The sequence below is a fragment of the Ranitomeya imitator genome, chromosome 5 (genome assembly GCF_032444005.1).
Source record: "Ranitomeya imitator isolate aRanImi1 chromosome 5, aRanImi1.pri, whole genome shotgun sequence".
NCBI classification, from domain to species: Eukaryota; Metazoa; Chordata; class Amphibia; order Anura; family Dendrobatidae; genus Ranitomeya; species Ranitomeya imitator.
In genome coordinates, this window is record NC_091286.1 from 435,346,428 (window position 1) to 435,366,789 (window position 20,362).

A 20,362-nucleotide genomic window follows, 5' to 3' on the forward strand; every position below is an offset into this window, starting at 1 on the left:
GGTGGGGGGCGGGATTATCTGTGGTAATGTGTTTGGGGGCGGGATTATGTGTGGTGATGTGGTGGGGGGGCGGGATTATGTGTGGTGATGTGGTGGGGGGATTATGTGTGGTGATGTGGTGTGGGGGTGGGATTATGTGTGGTAATGTGGTGGGGGGGCAGGATTATATGTGATGATGTGGTGGGGGGATTATGTGTGGTGATGTGGTGTGGGGGCTGGATTATGTGTGGTAATGTGGTGGGTGGGCGAAATTATGTGTGGTAAAGGGGGTGGGATTATGTGTGGTGTTGGGGGCGGAATTATGTGTGGTGATGTGTTGAAGGGGCGGGATTATGTGTGGTGATGTGGTGGGGGCGAGATTGTGTGTGGTAATGGGAGGCGGGATTATGTGTGGTGTTGAGGGGGTGGGATTCTGTGTGGTGATGTGTTGGGGGCGGGATTATGTGTGATGATGTGGTGGGGGCGGGATTATGTGTGGTAATGGGGGCGGGATTATGTGTGATGTTGGGGGGGCGAGATTATGTGCGATGATGTGTTGGGGGGTGGGATTATGTGTGGTGATGTGGTGGGGGGCGGGATTATGTGTGGCCATGTGGTGGGGAAATTATGTGTGGTGATGTGGTGTGGGGGCTGGATTATGTGTGTTAATGTGGTGGGGGTAGGATTATGTGTGGTAATGTGGTGCGGGGCGGGATTATGTGCGGTAATGTGGTGGGGGGGCGGGATTATGTGTGGTAATGTGGAGGGGGCAGGATTATGCGTGGTGATGTGGTGGGGGGATTATGTGTGGGGATGTGGTGGGGGGTGGGATTATCTGTGGTAATAGGGTGGGGGGTGGGATTATGTGTGGTAATATGGTGGGGGGTGGGATTATCTGTGGTAATATGGTGGGGGTGGGATTATGTGTGGTAATGTGGTGGGTGGGCGAAATTATGTGTGGTAATGGGGGGGCGGGATTATGTGTGGTAATGTGTTGGGGGGCGGAATTATGTGTGGTGATGAGGTGGGGGGGCGGAATTATGTGTGGTGATGTGGTGGGGGCGGGATTGTGTGTGGTGATGTGGTGGGGGGGCGGGATTATGTGTGGTATTGGGGGGCAAGATTATGTGTGGTGTTGGAGGGGCAGGATTATGTGTGGTGTTGGAGGGGCGGGATTCTATGTGGTGATGTGGTGGGGGCGGGATTACATGTGGTAATGTGGTGGGGGCGGGATTATGTGTGGTATTGGGGGGCGGGATTCTGTGTGGTGATGTGGTGGGGGGCATAATTATGTGTGGCAATGTGGTGGGGGCGGGATTATGTGTGGTAATTGATGGGGGGCGGGATTAAGTGTGATAATGGGGGGCGGGATTATGTGTGGTGTTGGGGGGGTGGGATTCTGTGTGGTGATGTGGTGGGGCAGGATTATGTGTGGTATTGGGGGGCGGGATTATGTGTGGTGATGTGGTGGGGGCAGGATTATGTGTGGTGATGGTGTGGGAGGCGGAGCTACTGTGCAGGGGGTGGGATTAGCGAGTAATCACGATGCCTCTTATATGTATAGATATGTGTATATATATATATTTATATTTATCTACAAATATAGATAGATATCTAGATAGATACAGCTCTGAACACTGCAAAATATTCAGTTTATATATATAAAAATATAAAAATAATCCGCGCTGGGTTCTCCAGTTTTGTGACCACTAAATACCTCCAAAAAACAATAAATATTTGCACCTTTTATATGACAATAAAAAACTATTAAAAATAATAAGTTTGTGCTGTGTTTTAAAATAGCTCCACCGTGAAGCACAACATTACCATAAGGAAATTCTGAGCGAGATAATAAATTGATTTTTTACCTTGTGCGGTATAGTCGATAATATCCACAGTTCCCTTTAGTCGGTCTTTGTAAAAGTCCAAATGTGGAAAAATGCGGCTTCGGTGGAGTTTTTTTTCCTCTTCTGCTTACCCTGATGAAGGAATACGTTCTATTCCGAAACTAGTAGGAAATTGGTCCACCATGCTATCTGTAGCAAGTCACGTGAGCAATCACATGACCGTGACGTCACGCAAGGTCCTGCAGAGGCAGAGAACCGAGAGCTGCACAACAGCGCTTAGTCGCTACTAGCAGTGAGCGAGCATAGGGCTGTTTGCCGCCGGCCGGGGCACTGCCTGGAGCCCGCTCACGTGAAAGCAAAAGAGGAAAAAAAACTCCACCGAAGCCGCATTTTTCCACATTTGGACTTTTACAAAGACCGACTAAAGGGAACTGTGGATATTATCGACTATACCGCACAAGGTAAAAAATCAATTTATTATCTCGCTCAGAATTTCCTTATGGTAATGTTGTGCTCCACGGTGGAGCTATTTTAAAACACAGCACAAACTTATTATTTTTAATAGTTTTTTATTGTCATATAAAAGGTGCAAATATTTATTGTTTTTTGGAGGTATTTAGTGGTCACAAAACTGGAGAACCCAGCGCGGATTATTTTTATATATATATACCTGTTTATAGCTACTAATACAGAAGGGTGGCACTGTATTTGTATCAGCTGCAGGATTCACAGTTTCTGAAGCGCTACTGGTGTGCTTAAAAATATTCAGTTTGTCTGACTTTTCACTTTATAGGTATATTTTTGAGTAAAATGTAAATTGGTCTTTTATTCTATAAACTTCTGACAACATGCCACTGAATTTCCAAGCAATACGTTTTGTATTTTTTCTATTAAAAAAACCTGTGCTTTCAGACATTAAATAATGCAAAGAAAAAAAATTCATAATCATTTAGAAACAACAATACTAATGTTTCAACTCAGGAAGAGTTCAGAAATCAATATTGTGTGGAATAACCATGATTTTTAATCACAGCTTTCATGCATCGTGGCATGCTTTCACCAGTCTTTCACACTGCTTCTAGCATAAAAATTAAAGCAATTCTTCTTTGTTTGATGGCTTGTGACTATCCATCATCCTCTTGATTACATTCCAGAGGTTTTCAATGGGGTTCAGGTCTGGAGATTGGGCTGCCCATGACAGGGTTTTGATGTGGGGGTCTCTTAATTTTTGCCAGAGCTGTATATCATATAATGTAATTGTTGAAAGGGGCTGCCAGGATTATTATGTCCAACCCCCTGCTCAATGCAAGATTCACTAAACCATCTCAGACAGATGTCTGTCCAGCCTCTGAAGACTTCCATGGAAGGAGAACTCACCAACTCTTGTGGCATCCTGTTCCACTCATTGATCACCCTTATTGTCAACATTTCTAAACTGAATTTCTAGTTTGAATCTTCCCGTCTCAAAGCCTTCACTTCTCTAAGGGAACAATTTGGTGTCATTAAGACTGTTTTTTTTCAATACTCACAACTTAGACTTTTTTTTAACTTCTCAGTCTTTTGTGGTGGATGACCTCCCTAGGAACTTTGCAGGCTGGAGCAGACTTTTAGCGCCTCAAATCCCCCAATCAAAGGTCTTTCTTACATATACAAACTCTTATCACATAATACAAAATACAGATATTCAAAGTATTGCTATATGCTAAAGTGGAAAAAGATCTTTTCATATATTGATTTACAAGAACAAAGGTGGGAGTCGACTAGATGGATTTTGAAGTCATCTTCCCGTATTAACCATGTGGAGCAAATGAAAAAGATTCAGTTAGATTGGTATATGTGCCCTTTGAGGATTGCATCTTAATCAACTCAGTTTTCTTCCACATGTTGGAAAGGGTGTCAACTATTGGGGGATATTGGGCATATGTGGTGGTTCTGCCCTAAGGTCCAGGTATTTTGGGGAGCGGTGGAGAATGTCATTATCTTTCTTACGGGTATTAGAATAAATCTCTTGGGCCATTTAGCAGTCCTTAACATTGGTATAGACGAACTTCCTTTTCCTGTAAGACCCTTTGTTTCTCATACCCTTATTGCTGCCAGACAATGCTTAGCACTTTGTTGGAAGACTTTCAATGTACCTGCAGCGCCCCAGAGATCTGGTCGTTGCAGTAGTGTCGCTCTGCCACTAAGGGGAGTGATGGTACGTCTGATGGCACTAAAGGAGTTCTACTGACCAGGTATCACCAAGCACACACTACACTTCACACTCCGGCCACTAGGGGGAGCAAAAGGCTTATTTATTGGGCCACTCCTCACATTGGTAAAACTAGGGGTCGGACAGGAAGTTAGGCAGAACGAAGCCTGGGAGAGTTCCAGGGAGGATCTGTCAGACCTGGGAAATCTGGCAGGTACCTAGAGAAAGGACAGATGGTTACGGGACCGCGCCTGCACTACCTTGCGGCGGTACCCTACGAAAGAGACAAGAAAGGAAGGATATTGTGGAGCAGTGTAAACGAGATCAGCGCAAAGGAGATCCAGTAGGAGTCGTGCCGAGAGAGAGAGGCAACATCTTACTGAGGCGCATAGTCGGTGGCCGGAGCACCAAGGAAGTAACAGTCTCCACGCATTACTTCAAACAGCGGCAGGACAGTTAATTACAGGTTGGCAGTCTACCATACAACACCTAAGAAAGACATAGGAGGCAACGTGGGAGAGGGGCGACACTAGGGTTCCAGAATACCTCCAGGCCTACCCGTCATAAAGGTGCATCCTAGCCATATCATACTTGGGGGACGGAGAAGAGAAAGATCTAAAACGGATGAGAACAGCAGTTGTGAGGACTATCCTGAATGCTCAGCAGGGAAGCACTACAACACACAGGCGCTAGTGTGTAGACACTGATTTTCACCTGCAAAGGGAACCCTGGATGTGCCTTCGGACCATCCAGCTGCCATTCCATCACCCCAGCGGACCCCACAGCAGCGTCGGTCACCCTGACCAAACACCACAGGTGGCGTCACGAACCCCTGACCGACTGTACTACCACCTTCATTGGACGCCCCTTAGCAGGGTCACGACCGGGTCCAGCCACCGTGACAACCGCAGAACTGAAGGAGAAGGGACTGGTACCGAGGGACTTGTGGCCCTGTGTCTGGGGGCGCTCCATACCTACCTTAGCTGATTTGATAGATAAAATGAATGTACATTACCAATGCAAACCAATCCTCACTTTAAACCTGTCACATAGACCCAATATAGGGGAAAGGTCGGCCTTTTGGAGTGCTTCACAGTGGGCGTATATTCCTAATATTCCTTGAATTCAGTTTTTGCACCTCTAGATCTTTCAAATAAAGTATGCATTCTTAAATCACTAATTTCTCTTATGGCGTCCTGTTTATGGGTAATATTGTTATTCCCATGTTTATTATTCCGATTCTAACTTCCCATTCCCCATCCTGTATCAACTGCTCCCCCTCTCCCCCTTCCCCCTTATATATAATGTTAAGGAAATTGTGTCATATACAAATGTACTAAACCTAAGTATCTTTTTACTTGTTACTGTTTTTGGAAAAGTTCAAAGTTATTGGTGTATAAAAAGTCTTTTTCTAGCATGTAATCTGTATCTTCTCTATGTCAGTTTCATTCCATTGCGTCTTATGGTTTCATGTGCAAATGGGAATAAGGATTTCTTTACACTGTGACAGCCCTTCAGATATTTGTAGACAGCTATTAACCCCTTAAGCCCCGAGGGTGGCTTGCACGTTAATGACCGGGCCAATTCTTACAATTCTGACCACTGTCCCTTTATGAGGTTATAACTCTGGAACACTTCAACGGATCCCAGTAATTCTGACATTGTTTTCTCGAGACATATGGTAAAAATTTATTTGATATTACCTGAGTTTATTTATAAAAAAAGGAAATTTTGCGAAAATTTTGAAAATTTCGCAATTTTCCAACTTTGAATTTTTATGCCCTTAAATCACAGAGATATGTCACAAAAAATACTTAATAAGTAACATTTCCCACATGTCTCATTTACATCAGCACAATTTGGGAAAGAAATTTTTCTTTTGTTAGGGAGTTATAAGGGTGAAAAGTTGACCAGCAATTTCTCATTTTTACAACACCATTTTCTTTTAGGGACCACATCTCATTTGAAGTCATTTTGAGGGGTCTATATAATAGAAAATAGCCAAGTGTGACACCATTCTAAAAACTGCACCCATCAAGGTGCTCAAGACCACACTCAAGAAGTTTATTAACCCTTGAGGTGTTTCACAGGAATTTTTGGAATGTTTAAAAAAAATGAACATTTAATTTTTTTTCACACAAAATTTACTTCAGCTCCAATTTGTTTTATTTTTATAAATGGTAACATGAGAAAATGGACCCCAAAAGTTGTTATACAATTTGTCCTTAGTACCCCGATACCCCATATGTAGAGGTAAACCACTGTTTGAGCGCATGGCAGAGCTCGGAAGGGAAGGATCGACACTTGACTTTTCAATGCAAAATTCGCTGTAATTGAGATGGGATGCCATGTTGCGTTGGGGAGCCCCTGATGGGCCTAAACATTGAAACCCCCCACAAGTGACATCATTTTGGAAAGTAGACCTCCTAAGGAACTTATCTAGATGTGCGGTGAGCACCCACCAAGTGCTTCACAGAAGTTTATAATGTAGAGCCGTAAAAATAAAATATAATATTTTTTCACAAAAATGAAATTTTTGCCCCCAATTTTTTATTTTCCCAAGGGTACCAGAAGAAATTGTACCACAAACATTGTGGTGCAATTTGTCCTGAGTACGCTGATACCTCATATGTGGGGGTAAACCATTGTTTGGGTGCATGGCAGAGCTCGGAAGGGAAGGAGCGCCACTTGACTTTTCAATGCAAAATTGGCTGGAATTGAGATGGGATGCCATGTTGTGTTTGGAGAGCCCCTGATGTGCCTAAACATTGAAACCCCCCACAAGTGACACCATTTTGGAAAGTCAATCCCCCACAAAGGACCCCTTATTGGAAACTAGACCTCCCAAGGAACTTACTTAGATGTGTTTTGAGAACTTTGAACCCACCAAGTGTTTCACTACAGTTAATAATGCAGAGCCGTGAAAATAAAAAAATCATTTTTTTCCACAAAAATTGTTTTCAGCCCCCCAAATGTTTATTTTCCCAAGGGTAAAAATAGAAATTGGACCCCAGAAGTTTTTGTCCTGAGTACGCTGATACCCATATGTTGGGGGAAATACCTGTTTGGGCGCATGGGAGAGCTTGGAAGGGAAGGAGCACTGTTTTACTTTTTCAATGCAAAATTGGCTGGAATTGAGATCGGATGCCATGTCGCATTTGGAGAGCCCTGATGTGCCTAAACAGTGGAAACCCCCAATTCTACAGTCTGGCAAAAAAGTATTTAGTCAGTCAGCAATAGTGCAAGTTCCACCACTTAAAAAGATGAGAGGCGTCTGTAATTTACATCATAGGTAGACCTCAACTATGGGAGACAAACTGAGAAAAAAAATCCAGAAAATCACATTGTCTGTTTTTTTTATCATTTTTTTTTTGCATATTATGGTGGAAAATAAGTATTTGGTCAGAAACAAACAATCAAGATTTCTGGCTCTCACAGACCTGTAACTTCTTCTTTAAGAGTCTCCTCTTTCCTCCACTCATTACCTGTAGTAATGGCACCTGTTTAAACTTGTTATCAGTATAAAAAGACACCTGTGCACACCCTCAAACAGTCTGACTCCAAACTCCACTAAGGTGAAGACCAAAGAGCTGTCAAAGGACACCAGAAACAAAATTGTAGCCCTGCACCAGGCTGGGAAGACTGAATCTGCAATAGCCAACAAGCTTGGAGTGAAGAAATCAACAGTGGGAGCAATAATTAGAAAATGGAAGACATACAAGACCACTGATAATCTCCCTCGATCTGGGGCTCCACGCAAAATCCCACCCCGTGGGGTCTCGAATGATCACAAGAACGGTGAGCAAAAATCCCAGAACCACGTGGGGGGACCTAGTGAATGAACTGCAGAGAGCTGGGACCAATGTAACAAGGCCTACCATAAGTAACACACTACACCACCATGGACTCAGATCCTGCAGTGCCAGACATGTACCACTGCTTAAGCCAGTGCATGTCCGGGCCCGTCTGAAGTTTGCTAGAGAGCATTTGGATGATCCAGAGGAGTTTTGGGAGAATGTCCTATGGTCTGATGAAACCAAACTGGAACTGTTTGGTAGAAACACAACTTGTCATGTTTGGAGGAAAAAGAATACTGAGTTGCATCCATCAAACACCATATCTACTGTAAAGCATGGTGGTGGAAACATCATGCTTTGGGGCTGTTTCTCTGCAAAGGGGCCAGGACGACTGATCCGGGTACATGAAAGAATGAATGGGGCCATGTATCGTGAGATTTTGAGTGCAAACCTCCTTCCATCAGCAAGGGCATTGAAGATGAAACGTGGCTGGCTCTTTCAACATGACAATGATCCAAAGCACACCGCCAGGGCAACGAAGGAGTGGCTTTGTAAGAAGCATTTCAAGGTCCTGGAGTGGCCTAGCCAGTCTCCAGATCTCAACCCTATAGAAAACCTTTGGAGGGAGTTGAAAGTACGTGTTGCCAAGCGAAAAGCCAAAAACATCACTGCTCTAGAGGAGATCTGCATGGAGGAATGGGCCAACATACCAACAACAGTGTGTGGCAACCTTGTGAAGACTTACAGAAAACGTTTGACCTCTGTCATTGCCAACAAAGGATATATTACAAAGTATTGAGATGAAATTTTGTTTCTGACCAAATACTTATTTTCCACCATAATATGCAAATAAAATGTTAAAAAAACAGACAATGTGATTTTCTGTATTTTTTCTTCTCAGTTTGTCTCCCATAGTTGAGGTCTACCTATGATGTAAATTACAGACGCCTCTCATCTTTTTAAGTGGTGGAACTTGCACTATTGCTGACTGACTAAATACTTTTTTGCCCCACTGTAACTGAAACCCTAACCCAAACACATCCCTAATCCCAAACACACCCCTAACTCCAACACACCTCTAACCCTAATCCCAACCATAACCCCAACCACACCCCTAACCCTGACACACCCCTAACCCTAATCCCAACCGTAAATGTAATCCAAACCCAAACCCTAACCCCAACCCTAGCCCCAACCCTAACCCTAGCCCTAACCCTAGTCCCAACCCTAGCCCCAACCCTAACCCTAGCCCTAACCTTAGCCATAACCCTAGCCCTAAACCTAACCCTAATTCTAGCCCTAACCCTATCCCTAACACTAATGGGAAAATGGAAATAAATAAATTTTTTACATTTTTTTATTTTTCCCTAACTAAGGGGGTGATAAGGGGGGTTTGATTTACTTTTATAGTGGGTTTTTGTAGGGGTTTTTTATGATTAGCAACTGTCACACACTAAAAGACGCTTTTTATTGCAAAAAATATTTTTTTGTTTTGACGTTACCACATTTTAAGAGCAACATTTTTCCATATTTTGGTACACAGAGTCATGTGAGGTCCTGTTTTTTGCGGGATGAGTTGACGTTTTTATTGGTAACATTTTCGGGCATGTGACATTTTTTGATCGCTTTTTATTCCGATTTTTGTGAGGCAGCATGACCAAAACCCAGCTATTCATGAATCTTTTTTGGAGGGGGGGCGCTTTTACCGTTCCGCTCTTGTTAAAATGGATAAATCAGTTTTATTCTTCAGGTCAGTACGATTACAGCGATAACTCATTTATATCATTTTTTTATGTTTTGGCGCTTTTATATGATGAAAACTATTTTTATAGAAAAAAAAAATTTTTGCATTGCTTTATTCTGAGGACTATAACTTTTTCGCTGATGATGCGGTTTGTTGGCTCGTTTTTTGCGGGACAAGATGTCGTTTTCAGCGGTACCATGTTTATTTATATATGTCTTTTTGATCGCGTGCTATTCCACTTTTTGTTCGGCGGTATGATAATAATGCATTGTTTTTGCCTCTCTTTTTTATTTCTTTTTACGGTGTTCACTGAAGGGGTTAACTAGTGGGACAGTTTTATAGGTCGGGTTGTTACAGATGCGGCGATACTAAATATGTGTACTTTTATTGTTTTGTTTTCTTATTTAGTTAAAGGAATGTATTTATGGGAACAATATTTTATTTTTTTCTTTATTTAGGAATGTTATAAGGTCAGATCGCTGATCTGACATTTTGCAGAGCACTGTGTCAGATCAGCGATCTGACAGGCAGGGCTGCAGGCTTACTATCGCTTGCTCTGAACAGGCGCTTGGTAAGCCACCTCCCTCCAGGACACGGATGCAGCCCAGCGGCAATTTTGGATCCGGGGCCTGCAGAGAGGAGATGCTCGGTACAAGGTGAGCACATCGCCGTGTGCGGAGGGTCTCAGGGAAGCATGCAGGGAGCCCCCTCCCTGTGCGATGTTTCCCTATGCCCCCTGAACACTGTGATCAAGTTTGATCGCAGTGTGCCGGGGTTTATGTGCCAGGGGCGGTCCGTGACCACTCCTGGCACATAGTGCCAGATGTCAGCTGTGATAGTCAGCTGGCACCCGGCCGCTATCGGCCGTGCTCCCCCCGTAAGCGCAGCTGATCGCTGTGATGTACTATCCCGTCCCTGTGAATTAAGTCCCAGGTCACCTAGACGGGATAGTACGTCATATGGGTTAAGGTGTTAAGTCTCCTCTTAGCCTTCTTTTTTAAAGCTAAACATTTCCAGATCCTTTAACCGATCCTCGTAGGACATTCTTTACAGTCCGGTCACCATTCTGGTAGCTCTCCTCTGAGCTTGCTCCAGTCTTTCAGTGTATTTTTTAAAATGTGGTACCCAGAAATGGACATCGTATTCCAGATAAGGCCTGACCAAGAGGGTGATAATTTTTTCATATGTTCTAGACTCTAGCTAAGAACTCTGTTTGCCTTTTTTGCTGTTGCATCACTGTTGACTCATGTGCAGTCTGTTATCTATTAGTATACTTAAGTCTTTATCACAAGTGATGTTGAAGATCAATAGATATTACAATTGCTTTCTTAGAAAACACAGATGCAAAACAGGAATTTAAAACTTTAATCTTCTCAACATCTTTTTTGACCACATCACTCTTTTCATCCTATAATAATCTAATAATCCCGTAGCATCTTTGAAATTTCTTGTGCTATTAACATACCCCTAGAATAATTTTTTATTAATAAACACAAGAATGGAGTTCCATACACATAGAAATGTAATAAAATGCATAAACTTTATTGAAAAATACAAAAAACGTAAGATAATATACATAAAAAATGAAAAAGACGAACAACCTAGTAAGGACACAAGTAAAACCTCAGCACAACCAATAAATATATGTGTACTCACACCAAGACCTATAATGCATACTGCTCTATAAAGACCATATAACATCCAGTTAGTGTCTAATAACAGTGTGCATGCAGATCACCGGATGCCTATATGAAGATAGACCTTTTTGGTGGTAATTCTAAGTGGTATGTGTGGAAAAAACCATGCACTGCTCATCACCTGCCCAAGACAATCCCAACAGTGAAACATGGTGGTGGCAGCATCATGCTATGGGATGTTTTTCAGCTGCAGGGACATGACAACTGGATGTCATTGAAGGAAACATGAATGCGGCCAAGTACAGATATATCCTGGATGAAAACCTCTTCCAGGGTGCTGTGGACCTCAGACTTGGCCAAAGGTTCACCTTCCAACATGACAATGACCCTAAGCACACAGCTAAAATAACAAAGGAGTGGCTTCAGAACAACTCTGTGACCATTCTTGACTGGCCCAGCCAGAGCCCTGACCTAAACCCAATTGAGTATCTCTGAAGAGACCTGAAAATGTCTGTCCACCAACGTTCACCATCAAACCTGAACTGGAGAGGAACTGCAAGGAAGAATGGCAGCGGATCCCCAAATCCAGGTGTGAAAAACTTGTTGCATCATTACCAAGAAGACTCATGGCTGTACTAGCTCAAAAGGGTGCTTCTTCTCTATACTGAGCAAAGGGTCTGAATACCTATGACCATGTGATTTTTCAGTCTTTCTTTTCTAATAAATTTGCAAAAATTACTACATTTCTGTTTGTTTCAGTCAAGATGGGGTGCAGACAGTGACGCTGCTATCATGAACCAAGTTGAATGCTTTGCCTCAGTGGCAGAGCGGCAGGGGGCGGCAGAGTGACAGCTAGAACACGTGGTGCTGACTCTCCCTGCAATCCCTGCTCTGAGTCTCTGACACTTGCTGATGGTGATGTGTCCTTCATGAACGAGCCGTTGAGCCCACACAAAGAGCCGGCTCCCTGCTGAGCCTGTGAATGAAAGGAGTCTGCAGGGCAGGGTGAGTGAGCTGAGTTTTTTTTTTCTTTCTTGGCTGGTGCCTGAATGCTTACAGCTTATCAGATTCAGCTAGTGAAGTGTGACTGGGAGGAGCAGTGAGGAGAGAGGTAGCTGTGGACTGTCTGTTAACCCTTAAGTGCCCTCAGAGTGCAAGGATTAGTGTTACACTTACACCATCCTTCAGTGCTGGAGTCAGGATTTGAGTTACCATAGTCCCAAATAAAGATACACTATACTGGCCTCATCCATGGCATTATATACTGATATATATACTGTATATACTCGAGTATAAGCTGAGATTTTCAGCCCAAATTTTTGGGCTGAAAGTGCCCCTCTCGGCTTATACTCGAGTCACGGTCGGCGGCAGGTGAGGGGGAGAGGGCACTGAGGCATACTTACCTGCTTCCGGGGCTCCTGGCGCTGTCCCTGCAGTCCCACGGTCTCCGGGTTCCCCTGTTCAGCGGTCACATGGGACCGCTCATTAAAGTAATGAATATGGACTCCACTCCCATAGGGGTGGAGCCGCATATTCATTTCTCAAATGAGCAGTAATGGTGACCGCTGATAGAGGAAGAGGCTGCGGCACCGAAGACCAGCTGTCCGGGAGAAGGACCCAGGGACGCCGGGAGCAGGTAAGTATTACATATTCACCTGTCCGCGTTCCACACGCCGGGCGCCGCTCCATCTTCCCGTCCTCTGGCTCTGACTGTTCAGGTCAGAGGGCGCGATGATGCATATAGTGTGCGCGCCACCCTCTGCCTGAACAGTCAGTGCGGAGAGACGCCGGGACGGGACGCTGAGGAGCTGCAAGCAAGAGAGGTGAGTATGGCATTTTTTTTTTTATTGCAGCAGCAGCAATGGCACAGCTTTCTATGGTACATCTATGGGGCAATAATGAACGGTGCAGAGCACTATATGGCACAGCTATGGGGCAATAATGAACGGTGCAGAGCACTATATGGCACAGTTATGGGGCAATAATGAACGGTGCAGAGCACTATATGGCACAGTTATGGGGCAATAATGAACGGTGCAGAGCACTATATGGCCCAGCTATGGGGCAATAATGAACGGTGCAGAGCACTATATGGCACAGCTATGGGGCAATAATGAACGGTGCAGAGCACTATATGGCACAGCTATGGGGCAATAATGAATGGTGCAGAGCACTATATGGCACAGCTATGGGGCAATAATGAACGGTGCAGAGCACTATATGGCACAGCTATGGGGCAATAATGAACGGTGCAGAGCACTATATGGCACAGCTATGGGGCAATAATGAATGGTGCACAGCACTATATGGCACAGCTATGGGGCAATAATGAATAGTGCAGAGCACTATATGGCACAGCTTTCTATGGTACATCTATGGGGCAATAATGAACGGTGCAGAGCACTATATGGCACAGCTATGGGGCAATAATGAACGGTGCAGAGCACTATATGGCACAGCTTTCTATGGTACATCTATGGGGCAATAATGAATGGTGCAGAGCACTATATGGCACAGCTATGGGGCCATAATGAACGGTATGGAGCATCTATTTTTTTTTTTTAAATTCACCGGTAGCTGCTGCATTTTCCACCCTAGGCTTATACTCGATTCAATAAGTTTTCCCAGTTTTTGTGGCAAAATTAGGGGGGTCGGCTTATACTCAGGCCAGCTTATACTCGAGTATATACGGTATATATATATATATATATATATATATATATATATATACAGTATATACTAGATGGTGGCCCGATTCTAACGCATCGGGTATTCTAGAATATGCATGTCCACATAGTATATTGCACAGCCCACGTAGTATATTGCACAGCCCACGTAGCATATTGCCCAGCCACGTAGTATATTGCCCAGCCACGTAGTATATTGCCCAGCCATGTAGTATATTGCCCAGCCACGTAGTATATTGCTCAGTCACGTAGTATATTGCCCAGCCATGTAGTATATTGCCCAGCAATGTAGTATATTTCCCAGCCACATAGTATATTGCCCAGCCACGTAGTATATTGCCCAGCCACATAGTATATTGCCCAGCCACGTAGTATATTGCCAAGCCACGTAGTATATTGGCCAGTTACGTAGTATATTGCCCAGTCACGTAGTATATTGCGCAGCCAAGTAGTATATTGCCCAGTTACATAGTATTTTGCCCAGCCACGTAGTATATTGCCCAGTTATGTAGTATGCAGTGACGCTGCTACCATGAGGCGATTTGAGCTCTTTGGCTCAGGCGGCAGAAGAGAGGGGGCAGCAGATTCTGTAGTATTATACTTACTCCCGGCGCGGTCCCTGGAGGTCCCTGCTTCTTCCAGTGCTGCAGATTCTTCCTGCACTGAGCGGTCACATGGTACCGCTCATTACAGAAATGAATATGCGGCTCCACCTCCCATAGGGGTGGAGCCGCATATTCATTTCTGTAATGAGCGGTAACTGTGACCGCTCAATACAGGAAGAAGATGCAGCAGTGGATGAAGCAGGGACGCAGCGCCAGCAGTAGTTGAGTATACGGGGAGGGGTAGCACTGCGCAATATTTACCTCTCCTCGTTCCAGTGCGGCTCCATCTTCAGCGTCCTCTGGCAGTGACGCTCAGGTCAGAGGGCGCGGTGACGTAGTCAGTGTGTGCCTTCTGCTGAACGTCAGTGCCGAAGACGGAGACGCACGAGGAGCAGGCAAATATTTCCAGTGCCGGGGTCCTGAGCGAAGAGAGGTGAGTATGTAATTTTTTTTTATCGCAGCAAAAGCAAATGGGGCAAGTGACTATACGGAGCATCTTATGGAGCCATAACTCTTGTGCAGCACTGTAAGGGGCAAGTGGCTGTGCGGAGAATGTTATGGGGCCATAACACTTGTGCAGCATTATAAGGGGCAAGTGGCTGTGCGGAGCATCTTATGGGGCCATAACACTTGTGCAGCACTATAAGGGGCAAGTGGCTGTACGGAGAATCTTATGGGGCCATAACACTTGTGCAGCATTATAAGGGGCAAGTGGCTGTACGGAGCATCTTATGGGGCCATAACTCTTGTGCAGCACTATAAGGGGCAAGTGGCTGTGCGGAGCATCTTATGAGGCCATAACGTTTGTGCAGCACTATATGGGACAGTGACTGTATGGAGCATCTTATGGGGCCATAATGTTTGTGAAGCACTATAAGGGGCAAGTGACTGAATGGAGCATCTTATGGGTCCATAACGCTTGTGCAGCACTATAATGGGGCAAGTGACTGTTTGGAGCATCTTATGGGGCCATAACATTTGTGCAGCACTATATTGGGCAAATATCTCTATGGAGCATCTTATGGGGCCCTTATTACCCTTTATGCAGGATTATATGGGGCATATTTTAATATGGAGCATCTAATGGGGCCCATCAAACTTTATGGAGCATTATATGGGGCTCCTGATTCAATATGGATATTCAAAAACACTTAACCTACTGATGTCTCAATTAATTTTAATTTTTTTTTGTATCTATTTTTACTTTTGAAATTTACCAGTAGCTGCTGCATTTTCCACCCTACGCTCATACTCGAGTCATTAAGTTTTCCCAGTTTTTTGTGGCAAAATTAGGGGGGTCAGCTTATACTACTCGGGTCGGCTTATACTCGAGTATATACGGTAACTGGATTTGCGCTGCTAGGTTTTTAAGTTTTTTTTTTTTTTATAAAACTCCAGGGTCAAGTGCCTGCCCCCCCTCCTCCCTCCCTCCTTCCCGCCCCCCTCCAGCAGGGACTGTGTGGGGGGGGCACCATTTTTCCGTTCGCCTCAGGCAGAGAGGCTAGGTTCACCCCTGGGTGCAGAGTGTACATTAATGAGAAAAAATGAACTTTTTTGAATTCACCTAATGGCTGCAATGAAACAAAAAGTGAAACATTTAAAGTGGTATGAAAACTTTCCGTACCCACTGTGTATATATATATATAGAGAGAGAGAGAGAGAGAAAAAATCGTTGAATTTTCATGATGACATGTTCCTCTTTAAGATATACAGTGGGGCAAAAAAGTATTTAGTCAGTCAGCAATAGTGCAAGTTCCACCACTTAAAAAGATGAGAGGCGTCTGTAATTTACATCATAGGTAGACCTCAACTATGGGAGACAAACTGAGAAAAAAAAATCCAGAAAATCACATTGTCTGTTTTTTTAACATTTTATTTGCATATTATGGTGGAAAATAAGTATTTGGTCAGAAACAAAATTTCATCTCAATACTTTGTAATATTTCCTTTGTTGGCAATGACAGAGGTCAAACGTTTTCTGTAAGTCTTCACAAGGTTGCCACGCACTGTTGTTGGTATGTTGGCCCATTCCTCCATGCAGATCTCCTCTAGAGCAGTGATGTTTTTGGCTTTTCGCTTGGCAACACGGACTTTCAACTCCCTCCAAAGGTTTTCTATAGGGTTGAGATCTGGAGACTGGCTAGGCCACTCCAGGACCTTGAAATGCTTCTTACGAAGCCACTCCTTCGTTGCCCTGGCGGTGTGCTTTGGATCATTGTCATGTTGAAAGACCCAGCCACGTTTCATCTTCAATGCCCTTGCTGATGGAAGGAGGTTTGCACTCAAAATCTCACGATACATGGCCCCATTCATTCTTTCATGTACCCGGATCAATCGTCCTGGCTCCTTTGCAGAGAAACAGCCCCAAAGCATGATGTTTCCACCACCATGCTTTACAGTAGGTATGGTGTTTGATGGATGCAACTCAGTATTCTTTTTCCTCCAAACACGACAAGTTGTGTTTCTACCAAACAGTTCCAGTTTGGTTTCATCAGACCATAGGACATTCTCCCAAAACTCCTCTGGATCATCCAAATGCTCTCTAGCAAACTTCAGACGGGCTCGGACATGTACTGGCTTAAGCAGTGGGACACGTCTGGCACTGCAGGATCTGAGTCCATGGTGGCGTAGTGTGTTACTTATGGTAGGCCTTGTTACATTGGTCCCAGCTCTCTGCAGTTCATTCACTAGGTCCCCCCGCGTGGTTCTGGGATTTTTGCTCACCGTTCTTGTGATCATTCTGACCCCACGGGGTGGGATTTTGCGTGGAGCCCCAGATCGAGGGAGATTATCAGTGGTCTTGTAAGTCTTCCATTTTCTAATTATTGCTCCCACTGTTGATTTCTTCACTCCAAGCTGGTTGGCTATTGCATACTCAGTCTTCCCAGCCTGGTGCAGGGCTACAATTTTGTTTCTGGTGTCCTTTGACAGCTCTTTGGTCTTCACCATAGTGGAGTTTGGAGTCAGACTGTTTGAGGGTGTGCACAGGTGTCTTTTTATACTGATAACAAGTTTAAACAGGTGCCATTACTACACGTAATGAGTGGAGGAAAGAGGAGACTCTTAAAGAAGAAGTTACAGGTCTGTGAGAGCCAGAAATCTTGATTGTTTGTTTCTGACCAAATACTTATTTTCCACCATAATATGCAAATAAAATGTTAAAAAAACAGACAATGTGATTTTCTGGATTTTTTTTTCTCAGTTTGTCTCCCATAGTTGAGGTCTACCTATGATGTAAATTACAGACGCCTCTCATCTTTTTAAGTAGTGGAACTTGCACTATTGCTGACTGACTAAATACTTTTTTGCCCCACTGTATATATATATATATATATATATATATATATATATATATATATATATATATATATATAAAACGTAAAAATTGGAACAGCACAATGCTCACCGGTGGGTGCCTGGCCTCCTGGGCAGAATGGTCCACTCATCTGCCCACATAAATACAAAAATCAGCAAATGAAGGCAGCACTCCAAATCCTCATGCAGGTAAAAATGTGACTTTTATTGAACCCACATCTCTGTGCGACGTTTCGGCTCACACTGAGCCTTTTTCAAGCTCAGTGTGAGCCGAAACGTCGCACAGAGATGTGGGTTCAATAAAAGTCACATTTTTACCTGCATGAGGATTTGGAGTGCTGCCTTCATTTGCTGATTTTTATTTATATATATATATATATATATATATATATATATTTGGTATATATTTCAACTTACGGTTAGTGTATAGAGGCTGCCGGAATGGCTTTCCTTTGGCAAACACAATTTCTTCAATAATCATATGAAAACCAGTTATAGGGAATATTGTTGTTGTTAAGAAGTTCTCTGCGTGTCCATGTCCTCTCACTGTAACATTCACTGTGCTATGGTTTAATGGAAGGCATGCACTGTAGAAGAGAAAAGCAGCGATTATGATATTTCTGTGTGGTCACGTGACTTTATTAATGTTATTGAAGGCATTACTCCCAGTATAAAAGGGGTTGTCCACTACTTAGACAACCCATTCTCTTTCCTGATGTTTGGTCCATTTAAAATGAAAACATTCATACTCGCCTCCAGTGCCGACACCCTTCCATCAGTGTTGGCACTTGTGTTCCTGGGGCTCATGTGAGGTTGTCGTGTCATGTGAGTCCTGCACACAATGCTGGCATCACTGTCCCTGCCTTAGGAAAAAACGATCCTCAAGAGGAAGTCAGAGAGCAGCGGCAGTCCTGACTTCATGTAAATGTAAAATACATCAGATAGTGGAGACAGTAATGCCATCATTACATGATGTAACAACCTCACATGAATCCCAAAAACACGAGTACCAACACCACTGGAAAAGCTCCGGCACAAGAACTGAGTATAGGTGCTTTTATTTTAACCAGGCCAAACATGAGGAATGAGAAGGGGTTGCCCAAGTAGCAGACAATAGAGATGGGCGGACACCTGGATGTTCGGCTCCAGCAGGTTTGGCCGAATAGTTACAAAAAGTTCGTATTCCGGTGCCAGAACAGTACCCAGACCCAAACCTGAACTTGAATGGGAAGCCCAAACATCTAGTATTTGCCAATCTGTCATGTGCATGATAGTGCATCAAACACCACTTCTGATCAGCGATAAAATCATCACTGCTGGTCAGACAGTCACGGTTCCCACACTGTCAAAAGACAGCGTGAGTGCACAGCTGTGATCGGAGATATAAATCATTTTTTAAAAATGGCATGGAGTCCCCACTATTTTTGACAACTAGCCAAGAAAAAGCAGACAGCTGGGGGCTTGTATTCTCAAGCTGGTAAGGGGCCATGGATATTGGTCCCCAGTCTAAAAATAGCAATAGATATTGAAAATAAATATATATAGATATTGAAAATAACTGAACAATGCAGAAATAAGGTACTCTAAAAACACATATGCTATCCAAAAAATATTATTTTAATGACAAAGGTTTACATGCCTCCTTTTAAATGCCTCAAATTTCTTCAAAACATGTAAACATAATCTGCTAATTACTTAAAGGGAACCTGTCAAATTGTGTGTTCCATATGAGATAAGATCAGTACTTTTCAGCCCTGCTATAAAGCATTGTAATATGCTATATGTATTCCCCAATTGGGTCGGCCAATCAATAGACCTTTTATAATACTACGGGGTAGTTGGATTCAATGGGCATAGCTGGTTTTGGTCCAATGCTTCACTTCTTCTTGTGATGCCATACTTCTTCTCTGCTTCGTGTGAATCACGTGTCCTTTGTCACCCAACATCGCTCTTCTGCACAGGTATACTTCTCTACCCTGTCGATGGCAGAACAAAGTACTGGAGCGCACATGCGCTGAGAAAGGTCAAAGAACCCAGCACATGTGCACTACTGGGCTGATAAGTATACCTAGAAGGACCAAGATGCAGACACTGTCTGGATGACAAACGATGCGTTATCCATATGAAGCAAGAAAAAGGATGGAATCACAAGAAGAAGTGTTGCACTGGACCAAAACAATCGCCTCATATGTGAATATATTAAAAGGTGTTTTTCTTGTATTGCAGGCTGAATTGGGAGCACATACTGTTTAACCCTTCCTACACATGGGCATGAATTAACTTCCTAAGAGAGAGTCGGCATTTGTGGAATGGCTCAGGAGCTGAGCTTTCTCTACACACGGCTGATACCAGCTATATTACATAGCTAGGATCAATCTCCAACAACAGCAGCTGGAGCTGCGTTTCAATTGTAGCAGTTAACCATTTAAACATTGCTATCAATCTCTGACAGCAGTAGTTAAATGTGCACAGGCCAGTATTCACACACACTGGGTACCATTTACCCCCATTAATATGATTATGGGGAGAGTGATGGTTTACCATAATAACCGATGGTCTT

General features: G+C 43.7%; 1 protein-coding gene across 1 annotated transcript in view; it reads right to left on the reverse strand.

Annotated features, from left to right (window-relative positions):
• The window catches only part of LOC138638115 (probable cation-transporting ATPase 13A5), a 371,860-nt gene that overhangs the window by 19,105 nt on the left and 332,393 nt on the right, over nt 1-20,362 (reverse strand). Inside the window, exon 27 of the mRNA XM_069727135.1 lies at nt 18,220-18,389. Within this exon, the coding sequence (XP_069583236.1) occupies nt 18,220-18,389 (170 nt within the window). The remainder of the gene's footprint in view (nt 1-18,219; nt 18,390-20,362) is intronic.